Raw genomic sequence first — 22346 nt, forward strand, 5'->3', positions numbered from 1 at the left:
ACAGCTAAACTGTGTGTAATCTGAAGGTAAAAATCACTCATACAATCTGGGATGAACCTATCACACTCCAGTAATTACAATCATTTGGTCTCAATCCGTCCAGACATTGTTTGGAGGTTTGGAGAGGACAGTACGCAGGCGGGTATCTGAAATGAACCGATAATATCAAAATTCTAGTCTGTCCTTGGGAATGCGGACTGATCAGAACAGGTCATGTTCATATGTCGTTGAAGTTGAACACACAGTGCAATCATGAAACTATAGAGCGCAGGAGGTGCCATTGCAATACATACTGTATTAGTGTATCGAGAGAATGTGCGCTCATTTTACTAAATCGTGCACTAATATTACTCAATTGTGGTCAAATTCTACTATATTGTGTGCACATTTGACTAAATTGTGTGCACGTTTTGCAACAATTAAACCGAGAGCACTATTTAGTAAAACGTGCACACAATCTAGTAAAATGAGCACACAATTAAGCAAAATGAGTACACATTTTCTGGATATATATCCCCTCCAGGTTTCCATATGCCCAAGTATCCGTCATCACAAAATGTTCCCTCAAATTTACTCTGAACTGGATTGTTCCATCATGAAGTTCAAATGAACAACATACAGTGCCTATAGAAAGTCATCATACCCCTTTGAAATAGCTACTTTTTTTTGTCTTACTGCCTGAAATCAAAACCTATTTTAAAAAATATATTTTTTTAAATACAGTTTTATTTACAAATTTAGCTGTACAACATCAAAATAATGGGGGGAAAGGCAACAGTTCTGAAAAATAATAAAAAATTAAAAACTCAAATAGGTTAGGATAGAAGGATAGAAGGATGCTGGCAAGTACACCCAAATTTGGAGGAAAACCTGCATCCCTCTGCTGAAGATGGGCAGGTAATTCGCCTTCAAAAATGACAATGATCCTAAACATACTGCCAAAAGAACAAAGCTGTGGCTTAAGGATAGGAATTGTGAATGTCCTTGAGTGGCCAAGTCAGAGCCCTGACTTGAATCCTAAAATCTGTGGAACTATTTGAAGAGAGTAGTCCATCACCGTTTCCAACAGAATTTGACTGAATTTAAACAATTCTGCAAGGAAGATTGGTAAAATATTCCCCAATCTAGGTGTTTAATGCTAATAGACACATGTGCAAACAGATTGATGGCTGTCATGAAAGGAAGCTCTACAAAGTATTAAATCAGGGGTATGATGACTTTTCCAACCCTGTTATTCATTTTTTTTTTAAATTAATTTTCAGAACTGTTGTCTTGTTTTTCATTATCTTGATGTTGTACAGCTACATTTGTACATAAAAGTAACTATTTCAAAGGGGTATGATGACTTTCTATAGGCGCTGTATATGCTCTACTACGGCAATGCAATAAGCCTACTGCAACCTGTTCTTACAGTATGTGGCCTCACAAATCTCAATGTGTATTGAGATTTTCACACAATGTGCAATACAGACAAACTCCACATATTTCACATGAGCTGAGACTGAAGGGCCTTTCTCTACTGTCTGAGAGTGCAGCTCGACTGCTGTGCCGTGGATCAATATGAAGGTATTTGTTCATTGGTTAATATTTACAGGTGAGTGCAGACAGGTTGATGTGTAGAGTGTGGGGCATATCAGTGCTTGAAGTGGGCCGGAACGCAGCGGAACGCAGTTCCGGAACTTCTGTATTTTCGTCTTTTGGGTTCCGCCACTTTTTGCTGCGTTCCGGTACTTACTGAAACTGATCCGACACAGCGACAGTGACCCGAGAATTGACAATATCACAAGACCGATGAAAGACTACATTACCCACGAGCTACGACAGTGCCCTATCCCTACTGTTTCTCAATCTATGGGTCGCGGCCCGGTAGCCTACCTGTGAGAAGATTACCATCGGACCGCCGGCCGACCCTCTCTGCCTTCTTCGAGAGACGCACCATTCGGCCGCGGCCGCACCCATTCTTCTCGGTCATATTGCTGCGCGAAGAATTTCTCGCACAGAAATAACAGGCATATCATATGAAACTGCAGAACCTGACCTTTCCAATGGCGTTAGCCGCTAGTTTCTATGATGAACGGTTCGCGAGATAATTAGCGTTGAAAATTACAGTTACATACAAAAATGAATGTCACATTCAGTACTGCGTCATACCCATTCTTCTCTGTGAAATATTTCACGATTTCGTAACTGCCCCATGGCAAACTACATATCAAAATAAACAGGAGATCCTACTGATTCCAATTTCAGGACCCAAAATAGCAATAGAAAGAACACTTTACAGTCACTTTACTCTCTTGTTCTGACTTTTGATCTTGAATCTCTGTTCTTGGCCAGTTGTTAATATTGTTAATTAAATCAATGTAACAAGTAGGCTATGCCTATTTCACAGTTTTCTTCAACTGGGCCTTTAGCCCAAAGGTTTCTTTAAGGTTCTAGGGCCTTTAGCCCAGTCTGTTAGGCCTAAGTAGGCTATCACACTGGTCTGGTTCATGTTGTTTTAATGTTTTTTCAGTATTCCATTTGTGAATTAGAAAAAAGTAGCCTAGGCCTATAGGTTATTGCTTGAAAGAATGATTAAATTCAAATAGTTTTTGAACCAACACATCCTAAAAACGGATTTTTTTTTTCACCGCACAAATGTCAAATGTCGGAAAATTAGAGTTCCTGCACTTATTTTTTCCCACTTCAAGCACTGGGCATATGTACTGTATATGTGAGGTATATACAGTAGGCAGTGTACTGTAGGTGAGGCATTCCGTGACATGAGCGCTGGATCACACATGTTGGTGTGTACTGAGAGTAAACACAAACAGCAAACACCATAATGTCCTAGCCTGGCACGCCCTCCCAGTGACGCAACGCCTTCAGGCTTTTGCTGCTGGTCTGGTCAACTGCTCATTGAGAAGGATTTCTGAGTTCCCGAAATCTGCGGAACTGCCCCCTTTGGTCGAGAACCAATCAACTTTGAGCAGCTCCAACGGCTCTGGGTAGAGGCGTGTTCAAGGCAGAGGAAAGAGTGTTGTTATTGGTTTAAACTCGGCAATCCGCTTTCTGACATCTACCAGTAGCAAATCGAGGCACTTAAAGGAGGCGGGTCAACCAGCGCTGGCAAGAAACCGTGTTAGCACAGGCTGTTGGTCAGACTAAAGTCTCGCAGAGCCTTTGAAAGTCGATGGTAATCAGGCTAATAATGTCCATGGAACGCTGATTCTCAGAGGCACGGTGACTGTACAGTTCACTCCAGGTCACTAGGATCAATAGCCTACTGTGGTCAGGAATGACCAGCAATGTTCGGTCAGGTTGATATTGTCAAGGGGACTTTTTTTTCCAAATGTTCACAATTTCTGTATATATACAGAAATTGTGAAAATTTGGAAAAAAGTCCCCTTGACAATATCAACCTATATTTATTTATACATATATATATACTGTATTAATACAGTGAGAGTAAGTATTTGACCCCAAGCTAAAGTTGACTAAAAAGAGGAATATAAAATCATCTTTTGACAATTGATCTTAATGCCTTAATTTAAAAATCCAACCGCTTAGGACACCAATTTTCTTTGTGAGTGAATGATGTATCGTAAATAGATAAATGTTATTCCTTAAATACAGGGGGCATAAGTATTTGAGCCCTATGTTAAATTCCCATAGGAGCAGGAGGAGTTTCCTTGGCCTCTGGAATTACAATAGCCTCACATCATCACATACCCTTCACCATACCTAGAGATTGGCCTGTTTGATGCTCATTGAATTTAATGCATAATCACTCAGGTGTGCTCTACAGTATTCTTTAGAGTCAAAGTGTATGTACTTGCATGCAGTCATTTTTATTGGTCTGCATATTTGACTTGTTTCATTGATTTTATTGTTGGTTGATTAATGTTACTATGGTGAGAAATAATTTAAGCATTGAAACTGATACTTGAAATGTTGAGTCTGCAACATCAGTTGTGCAGTGCTGGGTAAGTTTATAGTAGGCCTATTTGTGGACTATACATTCTCCTTATACTGTATCTCAAAATCATGAAGAATGCTGTGAGTGGCCCCAGCCGTGGCGCGACTGGCTGGGGCACCTGTAGAGTTCTCAACGGGCCTGAAAATTACAACCCGACCCGACCCGGCCCGTGGCTTTCAAAGCACGAGCCCGATGTAACCCGACACATAAATATGAATTATCTACCCGAACCCGGCCCGCGGCCCGACGCCAGCGGTCGAGTTTTCCCATGTTATCCTATGGAGACGGACGGTCGTTAAGGGCACAATTAGGCTATGTATGTAGCCTACACTGGCCTACCTAACCCACGAACCTAATGAAACGATATTTTCCACAATAGAAACACGATATAAATGGGAAAACTTACTGTTCTTGCTATAAAAAAGCAGAATCATCCACAGAGCATGATATTTCAATAACCGCTTATACACGCTCACTATGATGGCAATGAGGGTTCGACTCCCGCCCCGTGGTCCCCTCCAGATCCCACCCCTACTCTCTCTCCCACTCACTTCCTGTCGTTCTCTCTACTGTCCTTTTTTTTCTCCTTTTTTAAAAAAAAAAATATGTTTTTTATTTATCACAGCAGTGTGAAACTGGCTGCAACAGTGTCTGATCATTGAGGACTGTGTTCTGAAAACTAATAGCATTTTCACAAATAGTGTATACTGTATGTTTTGACTGAAGTGTGTATGTTTTGACTGAAGTGTGTCATTTTGCAAACAATCTAGGAATTATGCAAAGTGTGCTGTTTGGATTTTATTTTGAAAAAAAAAGAACCCAGCTTTTTAAATTGCGTGCAAACAATTGAAAAAAAAATCTGTGGCTCAATGTTTCATGATTTTTTGGCTTCTCACGCAAGTCTCCTTATAAGTCCATGCATTTGATAAAAAATATGCACACCTGAGAGAGAGAGAGAGAGAGAGAGAGAGAGAGACTCCCTTGTATGTCCAACAGAGGGCGCCAGAACTGACGTTACCAAATGAGAAAGTGGCCATGAGCCACTCTGCCTCTCACTCCAGTGGCCACTCTGTCCACTCTCTCGAGTGGAGAGCTCAGCTAATCCATGAGAGGGTGTGCATGTCATGAATAGGGAAACCGTGCGACACCAACCAGCCAACATAATAGCCATTCTAGTGATCGCAAACATGAAGGAGTTGCTATGGCGATGGTGGACTCCTAATGGTGGCATATCTCATTTGGTCTCTACAGCGGGCCCTCTCATTCTCTAACTGATGCTGCACATTAAGAATATTATATATGTAATATAACATAATATATTATATATGTTTACTATACAGCGCGGGTGTACACAATACCATGGTTTTATGCAGAGATAGAAAGCGGGAAGCGTACACCCCAAGAGAGCTAGCATTTGAATTCCTCTCTCCTCATAAACATAAGGCCATGCAACCCATCCATTCCTGCTGGTTTGGTGTGTTAATGTAGGCCATGCAACCCATCCATTCTTACTGGTTTGGTCCTGCAGCTCAGCTGCAGTTGTGATGAGACACTTGCATATCTCAGTAAATGTGTAGCCGAGTGGAAGTTGGAAGACTGGGAGTGGACAATAATACTGTAGGTGCGGGTGTGGTAGCCCGTCACTATCAATCTGGTGAACCTTGTGCTGAAATAGGATTACTTCCACATTCCATTATGGACCACTGGTCCTTGGTCTAGAAATATAATGGATTTATTTCAATGGGTTGTCCATTGATTTCTCATGTATATTTTATTGAGATCAGTGTTCAGTGCTCTTTTTTGTATAAACAGAGGCTCCATAAATAAAAGATGCTAAATAATATTCAGTATATTTCTGCAAGTCACTCACTTGTAGCAAATGGGCTCAGCTAGAGCCACTTCAGTGTTGTTAATCTTGTTCCACTGTTAACATTAAGCATCTCATCAGCTAGGGCCACTACAACCGTGGTAATCTTGTTCCACTGTTAACATTAAGCATCTCATCAGCTAGGGCCACTACAACCGTGGTAATCTTGTTCCACTGTTAACATTAAGCATCTCATCAGCTAGGGCCACTACAACCGTGGTAATCATGTTCCACTGTTAACATTAAGCATCTCACCAGCTAGGGCCACTTCAGTGTTGTTAATCTTGTTCCACTGTTAACATTAAGCATCTCATCAGCTAGGGCCACTACAACCGTGGTGATCATGGACCACTGTTAACAATAAGCATTGCATCACTTGCTGTGCTGATTGAGGCCCATCTTTCATCCTCCTCGAGCCACTCGATATGCCTCTTTGAAGTCAGTGTAGAGATGCGTGTTCAACGCCTGCTTCACTGATGGCTATTTCACTGTGTTCACACCACGTTCAGTGGGAATGTCCATTATGTGTATTGACCTGTTGATGTACCAGGGCTACAGAATGTCTGGAATGAGAGCTTGGTAGTGTAGTGCTGCTCAGGCCTGATCAGGAATGGGAAGTGAACAAAGTCTCTGGTGGCATGCACACCACCACATACAGAATTATCTTATCACTCTACATGTGTTAGAGCCTGACCGATAAGGGATTTTGAAGGCCAATACGGATTTCGATATATATGTACAAGTGTGTGTTTGTCTTTGTCAAGGTGTGTGCTGCATACATATACTGTATACAGTATGCGTGTGTGTGTGTGTGTGTGTGTGTGTGTGGGGGGGGGGGGGGGGGGTGGGTGGGTCTACTTGTGATTCCACACAAATATACTATATTTGAGTGAAAGAGTCAGATGGTGGCTGCAATGACAGTGAAAACAGGAAGTGAGGTCATATATCAGCAACACTTTCATGTATCAAAGCCAAACTTGGTACATGGGCTGGTGAATTCATTGTGGACGCAAGGATGTACATACAATTTGGTGCCCTTTGACCTCTAGGGAGCACTGCATTCAGCAAACATGCCTTTTGGTGCCAAATTTGGTGCATGTATCACTATTTGGATGATTTTTCTATTATCTGTGTATAGCTAGTAGCACATATCAGAGATGCTTCCTATGGTTGGTAACAGGCCATTTCTGTCTGCGATACGACCGGTTCTTGCCTGCACATAGCAGCCCATTGGGACACATATCTGGGTCATGTCTGGCCTGAGTCTGTTGTAAGGCGCCTGTCAGCCGAGTGATCTTGGCGTGGCACGTCTCTGTTAAGTTTATTCTGACAGGGGCCTTAGCAGGGATGTCCAGCCCTGACCACTGTTTGACCAGAGCTCACGCCAGTCACGTCCGAAACATGTCTGATTAGGCTGATTTGATCCACATATGTCTGTCTTTCAGTGAGTCATTAGCCAGAACAGGTGGTGGGTTGAGATGAGCCTGTGGCTGTGGAATGGATTTCTGTGTCCTGCATCATATTCCACTCAACTGGTCATTCATCATTGTCACCAGCAGAGGGAGCTAGTAGTTCAATGCTTAACATCATCACCACTAGAAACATGTCTCTCTCCCCTCATATAAGTGAGCTGAGAATATTTTTGAGAGAGATGCAAATAGTGTTTAGCTTTAGAGACTAGATTAGCTGTTGTAGTGATTTCTTTGAATCTTGAAGCAGGTCCTTATATGAATAATCACCTGAAATGATGGTGGAGTTAGTGTTATAGACCAAAGTTGTTCATCTTCGCACGCCATAAGAGATGAGCAGGGTCTCCCTTATGTGTTCTCCTCCAAACATTACTCATATGCAGCAGGATTCAACTATGCTGGACCTATGCATCAATCTGAGCTAGAATTACTGATTCTAGCTTTAGTTATATTTTAAACTCAGAAAAACAGACTGACAATGGAAAATTCATTATATTTTGGTTACTTTACTCTGAAACAACAGACTGACATTGTCCAAGAAACTGTGTGACTAAACTTGTATTTTTTCTGAATTAAGGCTATTTAAATGAGTTGTTGCTTTAGCTATAGTCACATTTTAAACTCATAAAACGTTCATTATGAAAAATGCATTATATTTTGTTTTTTTAACTCCAAAACAACAGACTGAACACAGACTGCTCTCTACATTAAGGCTGTTTAGATGAGTGTGTATTGCTGGCATCAAGGAATCATCGGCTACATGCCTCTCCTCAACACTGAGACCCTAGTCGCCCCTCACTCATTCAATGGCACATTTGACTCTCAAACTTTTCTGACCCCCCCCCCCCCCCCCCAACCCCCCCAACACACACACACACACACACACACACACACACACATATGCCGCCCCCCTCCAACCCAACCCCAAACATCTCCTCCTTATTAAATATGAATTTCGGGCTCTCCTCTCTCATCCATAACGATCAGAAAGTTATGCCCGCCAAAGAAGAATGCCGAGTGTGTAGCTGTGAAATGCGTAATGAGAGCAAGATGTGCGTGTGTGTGTGTGTGTGTGTGTGTGTTTGCGTGCGTGCGTGTGTGTGCGAGGAGCGGAAGATGAGAAGGGCAAGGAGGTCATGACATATTCAGCGTCTGCTCTCATTCCGTATTCATGACCTCACGCGTGGGCTCATGCATAAACATGAGTTGACTGGGTTAAATCTCACTCCAGGCTTCTGCTGGCTCTCATCAGGACCACTCCAGTCCAACAAGATGCTTCTGTATGGATGGCCCTCTCTAGGCCCTGTATGGATGGCCATTCTCTCTAGGAGCTGTATGTATGGCCATTCTCTTGGAGCTGTATGTATGGCCATTCTCTAGGAGCTGTACTGTATGTATGGCCATTCTCTAGGAGCTGTATGTATGGCCATTCTCTAGGAGCTGTATGTATGGCCATTCTCTAGGAGCTGTATGTATGGCCATTCTCTAGGAGCTGTATGTATGGCCATTCTCTAGGAGCTGTATGTATGGCCATTCTCTAGGAGCTGTATGGATGGCCATTCTCTAGGAGCTGTATGGATGGCCATTCTCTAGGCCCTGTATGTATGGCCATTCTCTAGGAACTGTATGGATGGCCATTCTCTAGGAGCTGTATGTATGGCCATTCTCTTGGAACTGTATGGATGGCCATTCTCTAGGAGCTGTATGTATGGCCATTCTCTAGGAGCTGTTTGTATGGACATTCTCTAGTCCCTGCATTGTGACCCATACAAGACCCACCTTGAGGTGGCTGTTGCCCATTGTTGTATTGCCGGAGTAGCCAATGCTGGGTAAATTGTTTGTACTGTAAGTCAGTGGCCTATTTACATGTTAGGGCTGCGAGCCTTCACACTAAGTCCAAGTAGGACACATGTGTTCCTTTTCCACTCCTTACACAGAAGCACAGTCTCACCGTCTCCCCCCAGCACCCCCGTCTGTCGCGTTGACCGGGATTTCCATTTCATTAGGCGGCCATGCGGGGAGTACGGGGTTAATCGGGGGGGCACTCTCTGGCCACAGGAAGGGCCTCGGGGGATGACCGCAGCGGTTAACATTCGTGTAAACACTGAACTTCAACATGCACTTACAATGAGCACAAACACAATGTACATACAACACACAATGTCCAGTATGTGAATGAATTTGCTCGTCGGCTTGATTCCCCTGACCCGGAGTTTAGAGTCTGGAGTTGAACAATATTTACATTTTAGAGAATGTGAACATGCATGTACTCCATTTCTACATGTATAGTGTATCCACACATTACCTGTCTGGTAAATACACAGACTCCACTCTCCCATCTGTTTTGCTTTTTAGCATTTTATGTCAATATTTTATCGTTTCGATCCATATCAGTGATTTTTTGTGCTCGTTTTATTTTCTTCTTTGGAGAAATCCATTACAGAGGGGCGGTGTTAGCGGGGAATCCATCCATATCAAGGGAGAAAGCCAACAAAGAGTGTTCCAAGCCCTGGTGCTCAGCAGGGTAAGTTAAGACTGATAGCATACGGACGTGAGGCAATAATAGAATTAGATAATGATTGAATAATTTGCCTGACAAAATGATTGAGGTATTGTTCTTTGTTCCACTCGAGTCTTTCCTGAAAATGGTCCACGCCAACAACACACTCTGGAATTGGCCTTAATATTCCAACACACGGTGGTTTCTCACACACTGGAGACAAACATTTGTGAAAATTCAATTCCCCTTCACATCTGGGGCATAAATAATTCAGGGTAAACAGCTCGAAGCTAAATTGTTGTTATTTTGTTTCTTGTGTTGTCATGTGTAACTGGGGGAAATCACTTTTTCACAGATCATTGATTTAATAAAATTAATGAAATTAAAAACACGAGTTCTGACATGCTGAATTGTAGAATAAATGTGCAATGCCGAGGGTTTGACTGTTTCACTTTTTATTGATAAAGTATAAATACTTAACATAAAATGACTGCCACTGTGACCATTATGTGATGAAGAATTCTGTTTAATTCCTAGAGAAGCACTGCTGGGTTCCCAATCCCATAAGTACACCGTCTGTGCTAAGGAGCTCGCTTCCTCATCAATCCAGCGCTGACGACACTGTCTCAACATCTCTGTCTTTTGACAACGTATTTAATGATTCAGCAACATATGCTCGTTTGGTCCTCATCATCCCCAGACTAAATAAAACACTAGTAGCTGATGTTGTGTTCATTGTAGATGGTGGTAGTGGTTGAATGATTATTATTTTTTTTCCCACAGTAGACTTATGGTTGGAAGTCCATTTCACCTGGATCTCAACGCTTTAGAAACACACATTTACAAAGCAGATACAAAGTGACAATTCCATACAGTTCATACACTCAGATACAGCCTGTAGTTTTTTTATGCCTTCAAACCCTGTAACACTCAGATGGGAGTGATAAGTCTTTTGCTCATGCCCATGGATTGTTCTGATATTTTCAAATGACTACTATGCTTATGCTTACTAACTAAACAAATGGACCAACAAATAAATAGACAAATAAATAGACAAGATAGAATCTATCTTATAAAATATTTTCACTGTACATTAGTTTGCTTGTGACGGTGGTGACTCAGGCTTATGGAGCTGTGCTGTAGAGACGCTTGCCTTAGTAAGGCTTCATACAATTACAGAGTATACATTGTGGCACAACGCACAGCGTTGGTCAATATTTGCTGACTTGCACGTCCCTCGAGTAAAAATAATCTCCAAAGTGTTCTGCTGCATGTCACTCCAGCCATCTTTACACAGGACCAACGTAAACACGACTGATTTACGGTTCCCACGATTACCGTGTCGCTTCACCTAATTTACAGCAGGGGTTCATTAGTCCTCGGCCTCACGGCACCCCCTAATCTCTCCTCCAGCTAGTTAGCAGTCTGGTTTCAAAGCAGAACTCTGCTCTACACTTCTGGAGAGCAGAGCAATGGTCCGCTTCTCTCTGGTCTTGCCACATTAGTGGACTGTTTTTTGTCACGCTGTAACTAGAAGGAAACTCACCGAGTCCTCTCTGCCTCCAGCCATCTTGTGTTACCTCAGGGTTAAAGTCTCGGGTGGTGTAGTCTTGGGAAGGCGGAAGGTACTGTGTGTGTTACCTCTTTCCGATCTCGTTCTGCCGGAGGAACTGGATGTTGCTAGTGCTGTCGGCCAGCTCAGGGTACTGCTCCACAGAGAGGACGTAGTAGCCGTCGTAGCCGGGGACCTTCCCTCCGGTCAGCAGCTGCCTCTTCTCCGCCTCGCTCCACAGCCGCGCGCCCTCCTCTTCGTTGCGCACCCTCTGCTGCTCCCGGGCCCACGCGCTCACTAGCGCCCTCTGGCGGGCCAGCTCCAGCACGCGCTCGCGCTCCTCGTCCTGCGTGGTGCCGTAGCGCACGTGCAGCGCTAGCGCTCCGCTGCGCAGCTCCACGTCCACCAGCCGCCGCGTGCGGCCGCCCGACCCCACGGCCGTGGACTGCCACACGCTCACGTTGACGCCGTTCTCCAGCGCGCGCTTGCCGCCGGTGAGCCGCAGCAGGGCCAGGTCGGGGTCCGGCGGGCCCAGCTTCACCAGGTGGTGCGTGTCGCAGCCGTCCAGCGCGTAGTGCAGGTCCTGCAGGTAGATGGCGCCGTTGAGCACGCTGGCGATCTTGGCGCAGTCCTCGCTGGCGGTGGCCAGCGTGCGGGTCACCACGGCTCGGCCTCGGCTAACGGCCAGCATGACGCCGCGGCCGACCAGCGAGGCGCTCGGGGCGAACCACAGCCACGGCTTCTCCGTGTGCGGGGCCGGTCCAAACCGGATGTCGGGCAGGCGCCTGAAGGAGAGGAAGGCCTCGGACTGCCTGGCCACGTCCTGCTGCATCCCAAAGACGGGCTGTGAAGAGCGGGACACGACCGGGTTAAGCACTCATTAGCATGCTCGCACACGGCGGAGATATTACACAGCTCTGCTCTTTTCACAACGCTTCTCCTTTTCTACTGACAAGATTTGATGAATTATCAAAACGCTTCTTTGCCTATTTCAGTCACATCAAAATACCATCTGATCACACAATTTAACTTTTCTCTTTGATATTTTAACATGAATATCTGTATTGCCTACAAGGAGTTTCATATTCTACAACATGGTAATGTAATAGCCATCATCATGCTATGCTAAAGGCATATACATGTAGATCAAGCAGGACATGTGGTGGGATACTAACTGGGAGGTCATCCCAAAGCTGGCTCTTCTTCAGCTCATATGACGGGTTGTTGATGTCAAACTTGGGGGCAGGGAAGCCAGGTATGGTGTTGTGCAGGTGAAAGCCAAAGGTTACCAGCCAGGTGTTCACATCTGAAATAAACATGTGGTGAGGAATACATTAAGGAAGAATAAAAATCCGGTTCATGAATTTTAAACAAATGAATCATTCTGCATCATAATCTGAACTGAATTTAAGCAGAGACCCACTGATAAATGCTGAGAACTATTGACACTCTTAACTAGAATTTATGGTGAAAGTTAGGGGCTGAATTTGGTTAAGGTGATGTTTAGTAATTGTTCAACAAAAATGTACATACTGAACTTGAATGTTAACAGATGATTGTGCTAAAACTCTTAAGTGTTGCTCTAACAGATGATCGTATTAAAATTCTTTAGTGTTGCTTTAACAGATGATCGTGTTGAAACTCTTTAGTGTTGCTTTAACAGATCGTGTTAAGTCTCTGGGGGCAGACTATCCAAGAAAAGTGTTGATTTGGATGGAACTGAGCTATATATGGTTTCTGTTGAAGTGCACATATGGGGAAGTGCTGCCATACCTGTGAGGTACTCGCGCACGTTGTGGCCGTGACTGATGGGGTCGTTGTTGCGGAACATGTACAGGTTGAAGGGCCTGGGCTCGGCCCCCAAGTCTCTGAACGCGGTGGGACAGGGCGTGGTCCAGCGGGCGGCCATGATGTCGAAGTCGCGCTCGCCGAAGTGGACCAGCTTAGTGAGGGGGTCGTACAGGCCGCCGTGGAAGCCCAGCGGGAGCGGCAGGTCGGGGTTGGAGTCCAGGTGTATCTCCCCGTAGGCCGTGTACTGCACCTGCTTCAGGAGGAGGCCCTCGCTGCTGAAGCAGGCCAGCGGCGTGCCCGTGTTGTCACAGGCGATGTAGAACTCTTTGCCGCTGCTCATCTCCATGGCGAACAGGTGTCCCTGCAGGTCGTAGTAGAGCGAGGTGATGTCCAGGCTGGTGTGGTTGTAGACGTGCGTGACGCGGCTGGGGTAGGTGAGGTCGGCGTAGAAGTACTGCAGGTGCCGCCCGAGGCTGCTCTTGGAGGAGACGCGGCGGCCCAGGCCGTCGTAGCGGTAGCGCACGCTCCAGCCCAGAGACTTGCTGTAGACGCGCTCCAGCAGGCCCTTGGAGTTGTACTCGAAGACCTCGGAGCCGCGCTGCCGCAGGAAGCCGTCCTCGTCCAGCTGGTACTGCAGGTCGCCCAGGCGCGTGATGTGGTCGCGCAGGTCGTAGCGGAGCGGGGTCAGCCGGGTGTTGCCGGGGTTCATCAGGTGCAGGTTGCCGTTCAGGTCGTAGTTGTAGCGCCACGACACGCGGTCGTTCAGAGACGCCACCTGTTTGAAAAGAGTCAGATTTTTCAGTTGTTTAGTCCTTCATTTATGTAGTTATTCCAAAATAGCTCAGAGAGAGTTGTTGGTACCCCGAAAAAGAAATTAAAATGCTAAATTATTTAACATTATTATATTATATGCACGTTAACGTAACATTAATATATTATAGATGTATTGGATTAACATCATTATATTATATTCACGTTAATGTAACGTTAATATAATTATATTGTAATGTATTGGATTAACATCATTATATTATATTCACGTTAACGTAACATTAATATAACTGTATTGTGGATCTTGTAGTATTGTATCTTGTGTGTGAGACGTTACCTGCAGCTGCCCGTCCACGTCGTACTCGAAGCTGTACTTGGTGGAGTTGGCGTACGGCCCGATCTTCATCTCCTTCTTCATCACTCGGCCCGCCGCGTCGTACTGGAAGGAGATCCAGTACATGACCGTTCGGAACACCTCGTACTGGATCTCCTTGATCCGCCCGTGGCCGTCGAAGTGCTTGCTGTAGGTCATGACCGACGTGGAGATGATCTGGTTGATGTCGTAGTAGATCACGCCGAACTTGCCGAACTGCTCCAGCTTCCCCGAGATGTCGTCGTACTGGTAGAGGTCGATGGGAAGCGGCGTCTCGTTGATGACCCCCTGGACGCTGGCCACGCGGAGGCTCCCGTCGTAGGCGTAGTCGAAGCGTGCGTTGACCATGCCGTCCTCGTTGAACCGGTAGATCTGCCGGTCCACTAGCGCCGCCAGCTGTCTGTAGCGGATAGTGCAGATGAAGGCCTCGCTCTGCAGGTTGATGGTCTTCAGCACGCCGGCCGTCTCGTCGTAGGTGAAGGTCACCTTCGTGCTGTCGTACAGAAGCTCCGACAGCTTGTTCTGCCACCGGTACCGGTACAAGACCCGCCGGCCCGTTCCGTGATGGGCCACGCGTAGGAGGAGTCCGTCCTCCCGGTAGTCGATGGCGACGGAGGCGTTGCTCTCGGGCGGGTGGTAGAGGTTGCTATAGTAACCGAGCGAGCGCACCGTGTGCATGGTGTAGCGCGCCAGACTGGGCATGGTGACGCCCGACAGGAGGCCGTGGGAGTCGTACTCAAACACATACTGCCTCTGGCTGGCCAACAGCAACACCACCGCCTGCCATGACATCGAACACAGAACAGACAGCATTACAACAACACACGGCCTGCCATGACAGAACGGACATCATTACAACAACACACGGCCTGCCATGACAGAACGGACATCATTACAACACACATCCTGCCATGACAGAACGGACATCATTACAGCAACACACATCCGCCATGACACGGAGAGGAGGTCATAAGAACAGCTCACGGCCTGATTCAGAACATCTCTAAGGAACACTAATGTGATTTATTGCTACTTCACTGGGTAGATAAACCTCACTTTTATCTTCAGCCACCTCAGATTGCCAAGATACTTCATTGCAGTCCATACAGATATGCTAGTGTTATGGCACTGGTCAGATCTCACCTGCTCCATGTAAGTGTAGGTCAGTTCTCACCTGCTCCATGTAAGTGTAGGTCAGTTCTCACCTGCTCCATGTAAGTGTAGGTCCAGGTCTTGCCATCGGGGAACTCTCTGGTGACGAGGCGCCCCTGGGTGTCGTACTCCACTCGCTCGGCCTCAGCCCCCCACTGGAGGGCGCTGATGAGCCCGCCGCTGATGCGGGTGATGTTGACCGGCAGCAGCTTACTGCTGGGCGTCCAGAGCACCGGCTGGCCGGCCGCGTCGTACAGAATCTTCAGCAGGAACTTGCGGTGGTCATCATAGATACGCTCCGTCCGCAGTAGGCGGTCATAGTCCACCGACAGAATGTTGCGGCCGTTCACCTGTTGCCATGGATGATGATGAAATGTTGTTATTGTGCACTGGGAGAAACAGTCCCAATCTCACTGAGAACATTATTACTAATCAAGCACAGTTGGGCTGAATTTGTTGCGACCTTTACAAAATATTGAAAGAATGCTTCATTCCTTCCTGAATAGTGATGAAATTCAATCCAATTGTTCTCATAGCTGCTACATGCCTAAGCAAATTGTAATAAAGCACAGAAAGTTTGAAAAGAGATCATTAGTTGTTTATTTTATGTAGATATTCTAAAATGGCCTGGAGAGAGTTGAAGATAAAATGAGAAATTATTGGATTATAGTGTTGTTTAATATTAATTATATTCTAGATGTATTTGGTATTTTATTCAGTTATTCAGCCAATTTAAAAGGAAAAAAGTAACCTCACTCCGCATGTTGGTGCACCTAAATGAACAGGGAAATCAAAGCAAAGAGTTGACCGACCGGAACTCTACAACACTTTTCGAGAAAATGCAAAATGCGAGTGGATGGCATACTAATAAGTGAAGACTACCATCATCTACAGTATGCCAATGTCATTTTCTATTTTGTATTATTTGACATATGCCTGTTGAATGAAGAGTCAAAATCGAACTCAGTTTGCATTAAACATGAAATAAACAATAATGAATGCTGATTACTTATTGCTGATTACAATTATTACAAAGAAAAAACATAGTTTTCATGAAAAGATACCAGTCACGACTATAATAATTAGACTAATAATGGCAAATAGCCTTTTGTCAAGATTGCTAAGCTTGAGGTTCAGCACAGAAACACAGTGGGTGAATATTATATTACATGTAACATTTGCCATGCTACTTGTAAAAGAGATGTGTGTGATGCTTTAAGTATTCTTCTCATGGTTTTAAACATGACCTTTACTTTTCAATGTGAAAATATGTTTCTCTCGCATGAAACAAACTATAGAAAACATGAATAATGAATAAATATGTGTATGGATCCTGTGTGGGCATGCACGGGAAACAGAACAGGTTGTGGAGTGTGTGTAGCTTGAGCATGTGTATCAATGACGGCACGCTAGGCAAGAGCAGCTCTGTGTAGGTGGGTTCTGCCCTCGCCAAAGCTCTGCAGCTGATGAAATAGATTAACTGGGGCTTTCAACAACTTCATTAGGCTGAAAGTCACCCTGGCGCTGCCTCAAGGTCTTAAATCTTGCAGCTGAAACTTTTATTCAGGCACTTGTGAAAAGAGCGAGGGAAACATGTTAGCAGAAATAGACCATAATATGTTAGATAGGATCTATCTAGCTTTACATTCGCTTTCATTTATGGATATACTCAGCTGACACTTTCTCTAAAGCAGCTTACAGGTACCAATAGCATGGGCCAGTCTCTCTGGAGTAATACAGGGTTAAGTGCCTTAATCAAGGATACAACAGTGATAGCTGGGAATGTAATCCATGACTGTTATGTCCACTGCGTGTTAGTCGGGTTCCTCAACAACTGCGTGCTAGTCGGGTTCCTTAACCACTGCATTCTAGTCGGGTTCCTTAACCACTGCGTGCTAGTCGGGTTCCTTAGCCACTGCATTCTAGTCGGGTTCCTTAGCCACTGCATTCTAGTCGGGTTCCTTAACCACTGCATTCTAGTCGGGTTCCTTAACCACAGCGTGCTAGTCGGGTTCCTTAGCCACTGCATGCATGCTAGTCAGGTTTGTCAGGCTCCTTAGCCACTGTTTGTCAGCCATGCTTGAGGTTCTCTCCAGACCACAATTATGGAAGTGATTCTGCCTGTATCAGTCCTGAGAGATCTCCCCTGTGTAGGTGTGTGTGTGTGTGTGTGTGTGTGTGTGTGTGTGTGTGTGTGTGTGTGTGTGTGAGGGGCTGATTATGGAAGTGATCCAGCCTATATCAGCCTTGAGAGATCTGCCCTGTGTGTGTGTGTGTGTGTGTGTGTGTGTGTTTTTTTTGGGGGGGGGGGGCTGATTATGGGAGTGATCCAGCCTGCATGGGTCCTGAGAGATCTCCTCTGCTCCAATAGCTCCCAATGACAGAGCAAGAGTTTGAGAAGGGAAAGTGTGTGACATGTAGGTACAGTATGTATGTGTATGTGCTTGTGTGTATGTGTATGTGTGTGAATGCAAAATGCGAGTGGATGGCATACTAATAAGTGAAGACTACCATCATCTACAGTATGCCAATGCCATTTTCTATTTTGTATTATTTGACATATGCCTGTTGTGTGTGTTGTGTGTAAGAGAGAGAGAGAGAGAGAGGTAGAGAGAGAGAGAGAGAGAAAGTGTGTGTTTTAAAGCATTTAAAAACTGACCCGTAGTTTGCGTCCAAACACGGTGACCTTTGCCCTTGACTGTTCCTTCCGGAAGCGCCACTCCACCAGGTTCTGGCCACTCTCGCTGGGCAGCGTCATGTTCCGCCGCGCCACGATGGGACAGGACGGGCCGGCCAGGATGTGGGGCTCGGTCTGGTAGTGGGAGTCCATGCCGTTAGCGTAGAGGATCCGCAGGGACCGGTCATAGCCCAGCACATAGCTGTTCCGCAGCTGGTCTGCAGGACATTACAGGAGACATTGACCACAGGGAGAAGCTACTGTCCAGCACTACAGTAAGTGTGTGTGTGTGTGTGTGTGTGTGTGTGTGTGTGTAAGCATAGATGATCTGTAGGGTAGGGTTGCCAACCGTTCCGTATAATACAGAATCGTCCCGTATTTGACACATGAAAGTCTTGTTCCGTGTTGAACTGATATGGAACACACTTTGTTCCGTATTTTTGAGAAACTGCTCAATGCACACACACTACAATGAAAAACACTCAGGGGAAAAAATACACCCTAACGACACGTTAGTGCAGCATTTCTCAAACTATGAGCCGCGCAACGTGGAGATTGGTGGTCCGCGAGGCGTGGAGGGAAATTAGGCCTGGTGCTTCACCTTATAGCCTAATTTGCTGCGTAATTGATCAAGCAACCGTGGACCGACAGAAAAAGAAAACTAACGTTTCTGCAATCAGGAGGAAATGCTTGCTAATTCGATGTGATGTAATAAGTGGTGGTATGAGCGTTCATTGAATGCATGCGTATGCGCGTTTGCTCGATAGAAACGGAAACTACATAACGTTGATGGCAAAGTTCCGCTTCAACCTGTTGGAAGCCTCTGATGTGCATGTTTTCACAAACCTTTTGTGAACAATGTTAGCACTTTAAACATTGACTGCTTTGAAGTGAAAGTGCATGTCTAACAATATAGCATAATAATAATTGTGATAATGATAATCATAATGATGATTTGATGGAGGTGGGGAGGGGTACGTGTATGGGCCCTATGACCCCAAAGTGTGCCATAACCAGCTTCAAAGCGGCGGGTCTGTGTATTTGTGTTGAGATAAATATGAGTAATATTTTATTTCCTCATAGTTGCCAACTCTACTGCAGGGACCGGTCATAGCCCAGCACATAGCTGTTCCGCAGCTGGTCTGCAGGACATTACAGGAGACGATGACCACGGGGAAAAGCTACTGGACTACACTACAGTAAGTGTGTGTGTGTATCTGTATATGTGTGTGTGTGTGTGTACAGTATATGTGTGTGTGTATGTTAGCGTAGAGGATCCGCAGGGAACAGTCATAGCCCGCAGTATATAAGCCGCAGAACAGTGTTTTATGCAAGCTAAAAGAAACAAAACTATATTAATACCATATTATCTGTCCCTGTGTATATTAACCTCATACAAGAAATGTTGCAAAATCAATGTAAAAGCTGTGGCTAATTGTTGGGAAATGATAGTACGCTGTTGTGGACCCTGTACATCCATTTTAAGCTTAACAGCAACCAGAATGCTAATGTTCTGTTTTGTTTTTTCACAAGAATAATACATGAATTCAAAAAATTAAACAAACATTTGAGGCAATAACAACAGTAGCATTGGCTTTCTTCCCGAACATTAAATGAGTGGTTTTATATGTATCTTTTACACCCTAGGGCAACTGTGTGAGTTTTCCCTTCATATTTTCCTTTCATCGTCAACAACATCAATATCAACAGCAAAACAAGCAACCAAACAAACAACACACCAAACAAGCTTACTTCAAAAGTTTGATTTTGATTTAAAGAGTAAGAGATATGAAATGATTGCTCTTCCTAAGACAGTGTTACACTGCCTGAATAGGTGTATGTGACGTGTGTGTGTTGTGTGGGAGTGTGTGTGTGTGTGTGTGTGTGTGTGTGTGTGTGTGTGTGTGTGTGTGTGTGTGTGTGTGTGTGTGTGTGTGTGTGTGTGTGTGTGAGTGAGTGAGTGAGTGAGTGAGTGAGTGAGTGAGTGAGTGAGTGTGTGTGTGTGTGTGTGTGTGTGTGTGTGTGTGTGTGTGTGTGTGTGTGGTGTGTGTGAGTGAGTGCCTACCCTGAGATAAAGTGAACACTGCCTGAATGGACGTGTGGTTGGTGCTGATGCTGGCATCGTCCTCCTGGCCAGAGGTAGTCAAGGTGACGGTGAAATCAGTCTCCATGTCGCCACGGAGATTAGTCACAACACCAGAGGGGAACGTTACGTTGTAGAGCTTTCCCTCCACATCATACCTGCACGGGCCAAAACACACACACACACACACGTGTTACACTGGACCACAGAACACACACACATCATATCTGCATAGAACAACACACACACACGTGTTAGACTGGACCACAAAACACACACACATATCATATCTGCACAGGCCAACACACACACACACACTTTAATTGTCTAATCGGGTATATTGAGTCCTTTATGTACAGTATGGGTCAATAAAAACATCATGGAACTAGGAACTAAGAGGAGAGATGTTACAGTAGCTGTAGTTTGTATTTTGTGTCACTCTGTCTTTGTGGTGGTCAATTCTTAAGTGGGCATTCCAAACCCAAGTGGTCATCACAACACGTAGCACTTACTCATAGAATGTGGTCCAGCCATTGGTGATGGTCTTAGTTGCTAGGAGACCGCTGTCGCCATGGTAGGTGAACTGGACCAGCTCGTGGCCCTGTGCTGTGAGGGACTTGAGGTGTCCCTTCGCGTCCACGGCCATCCAGATCACCTGGTTGTCGGGGGCGACGAGGCGCACGGGCACCTGGCCGGCGTCGCGTCTGATGCGCAGCGTGTTGCCGTGGCAATCGGTGACGCCGCCGAGCCCGCCCTCGCTGTCGTAGGTGAAGTTGTGCTTGTAGTCGCCGGTGACCAGGTGCAGCGTGTGCCGGTGCGTCCCGTTGGCGCTGAACAGGTAGAGCTCCTCGGACTCGGGCGACGCCACCTCGTAGAGGCCGGCGGCGTTGAGCGGCGGGCGAGTCCGGCCGACCGCCCTGATCCGGATGTTCCCGAGGTCGGCCACGTAGAGGGTCCCGTCCGGCGCCGCCACCATGGAGGACGGCCCGTTGAGCCGCGCGTCTTTGGCGTAGCCGTCGCCGGACAGGTAGCAGTCGCAGTTGACGTCGTTGCGGCAGTCGCAGTCGGACGGCGCGCCGGCCAGGTGGGCGATCTCGCCGTCGGGCGACACGCGCTGCACGCGGCTCATCCGCTTCTCGTCCGTCTCGGCGACGAAGAGCTCGCCGGCGTAGGAGACGGCGATGGCGCTCGGGCTGTCCAGGGCCGTGTGGCTGGCCAGCGGGGTCTCGGTGGGCCGCTGGGTGGACGGGGGTCCTGGGCAGTGCAGCGGCCGGCCCGCCACCACGCTGGTCTGACCGCCCTCGGACACGCGCAGCACCAGGTTACCGTCCAGCACGTACAGAGAGTTGTCCACGGGGCTGATGGCCAGGTCAGTGGGCCACTCCAACACCACCTGCACACACCATGATAGGATATCAATAAACATGCAGAACACACACACACACACACACACACACACACACACACATATACATATAGGAAATAGTCATTCATACATACATATACAGTACATACTCAAATGTAAACACACACACACACACACAGACAAATGAACACTGGCGCACACACACACACACACACACACACACAGGGCCATTTTTCAGCCCAACTGGCTCTGTGGAGGACACGACTTCATTTCCTGATGAGTGATTAACGGGGAAGGAGAGACTGGGCGTGTGTGTGTGTGTGTGTGTGTGAGAGATAAGGGCTTTGTCTCCATCACAGGTGCCTGGGTGAAATGTCACTTAGTCTTCTCCTTGTGTGTGAGCGCTGTTTAATTGCTCTCTGTCCCCTCAGGATAATGTTTGGGCACCAAAGAGGGATGGCCTGGACTGCCTCGAGAACACCAATTCCATTTACTGCCGCTCTATAAATTAGACGGCCGGACATCTTTATACGCCCACTAATGCCACTGCTGACTGCCCTTAGATGGACAAAGTTATCTAACCTGGGATGACACGGCACACAACACAGCCTAGCTGGTGTGGTACGGAGGCTGTGGATGTAGAATAATGTTGGGGAAATGCAACAGGCTGATTACTTGTCAGTTAATGGGACACTGAAATTAAATTTTGTACATTAAATAAATAAATCTGTCTAGGTAATAATAAGTGAATTCAGTTGGTTATGGCATAGTAGAAAGGATTCAATGC

The 22346-nt window shown here is 46.0% G+C and overlaps 1 protein-coding gene across 1 annotated transcript in view; it reads right to left on the reverse strand.

Annotated features, from left to right (window-relative positions):
• Window positions 1-10290: 10290 nt before the first annotated feature.
• Window positions 10291-22346, reverse strand: part of si:dkey-237h12.3 (teneurin-3) — a 142225-nt gene continuing 130169 nt past the window's right edge. Inside the window, exons 22-29 of the mRNA XM_062549279.1 lie at window positions 20706-21586; window positions 20176-20351; window positions 18093-18328; window positions 15487-15783; window positions 14246-15061; window positions 13120-13912; window positions 12522-12652; window positions 10291-12190 (exon numbers count right to left, since the gene is read on the reverse strand). Coding sequence (XP_062405263.1) covers window positions 11432-12190; window positions 12522-12652; window positions 13120-13912; window positions 14246-15061; window positions 15487-15783; window positions 18093-18328; window positions 20176-20351; window positions 20706-21586 — 4089 coding nt within the window. The 3' untranslated portion in view covers window positions 10291-11431. The remainder of the gene's footprint in view (window positions 12191-12521; window positions 12653-13119; window positions 13913-14245; window positions 15062-15486; window positions 15784-18092; window positions 18329-20175; window positions 20352-20705; window positions 21587-22346) is intronic.

This window comes from Sardina pilchardus, chromosome 11, assembly GCF_963854185.1.
Source record: "Sardina pilchardus chromosome 11, fSarPil1.1, whole genome shotgun sequence".
Classification (NCBI taxonomy): domain Eukaryota; kingdom Metazoa; phylum Chordata; class Actinopteri; order Clupeiformes; family Clupeidae; genus Sardina; species Sardina pilchardus.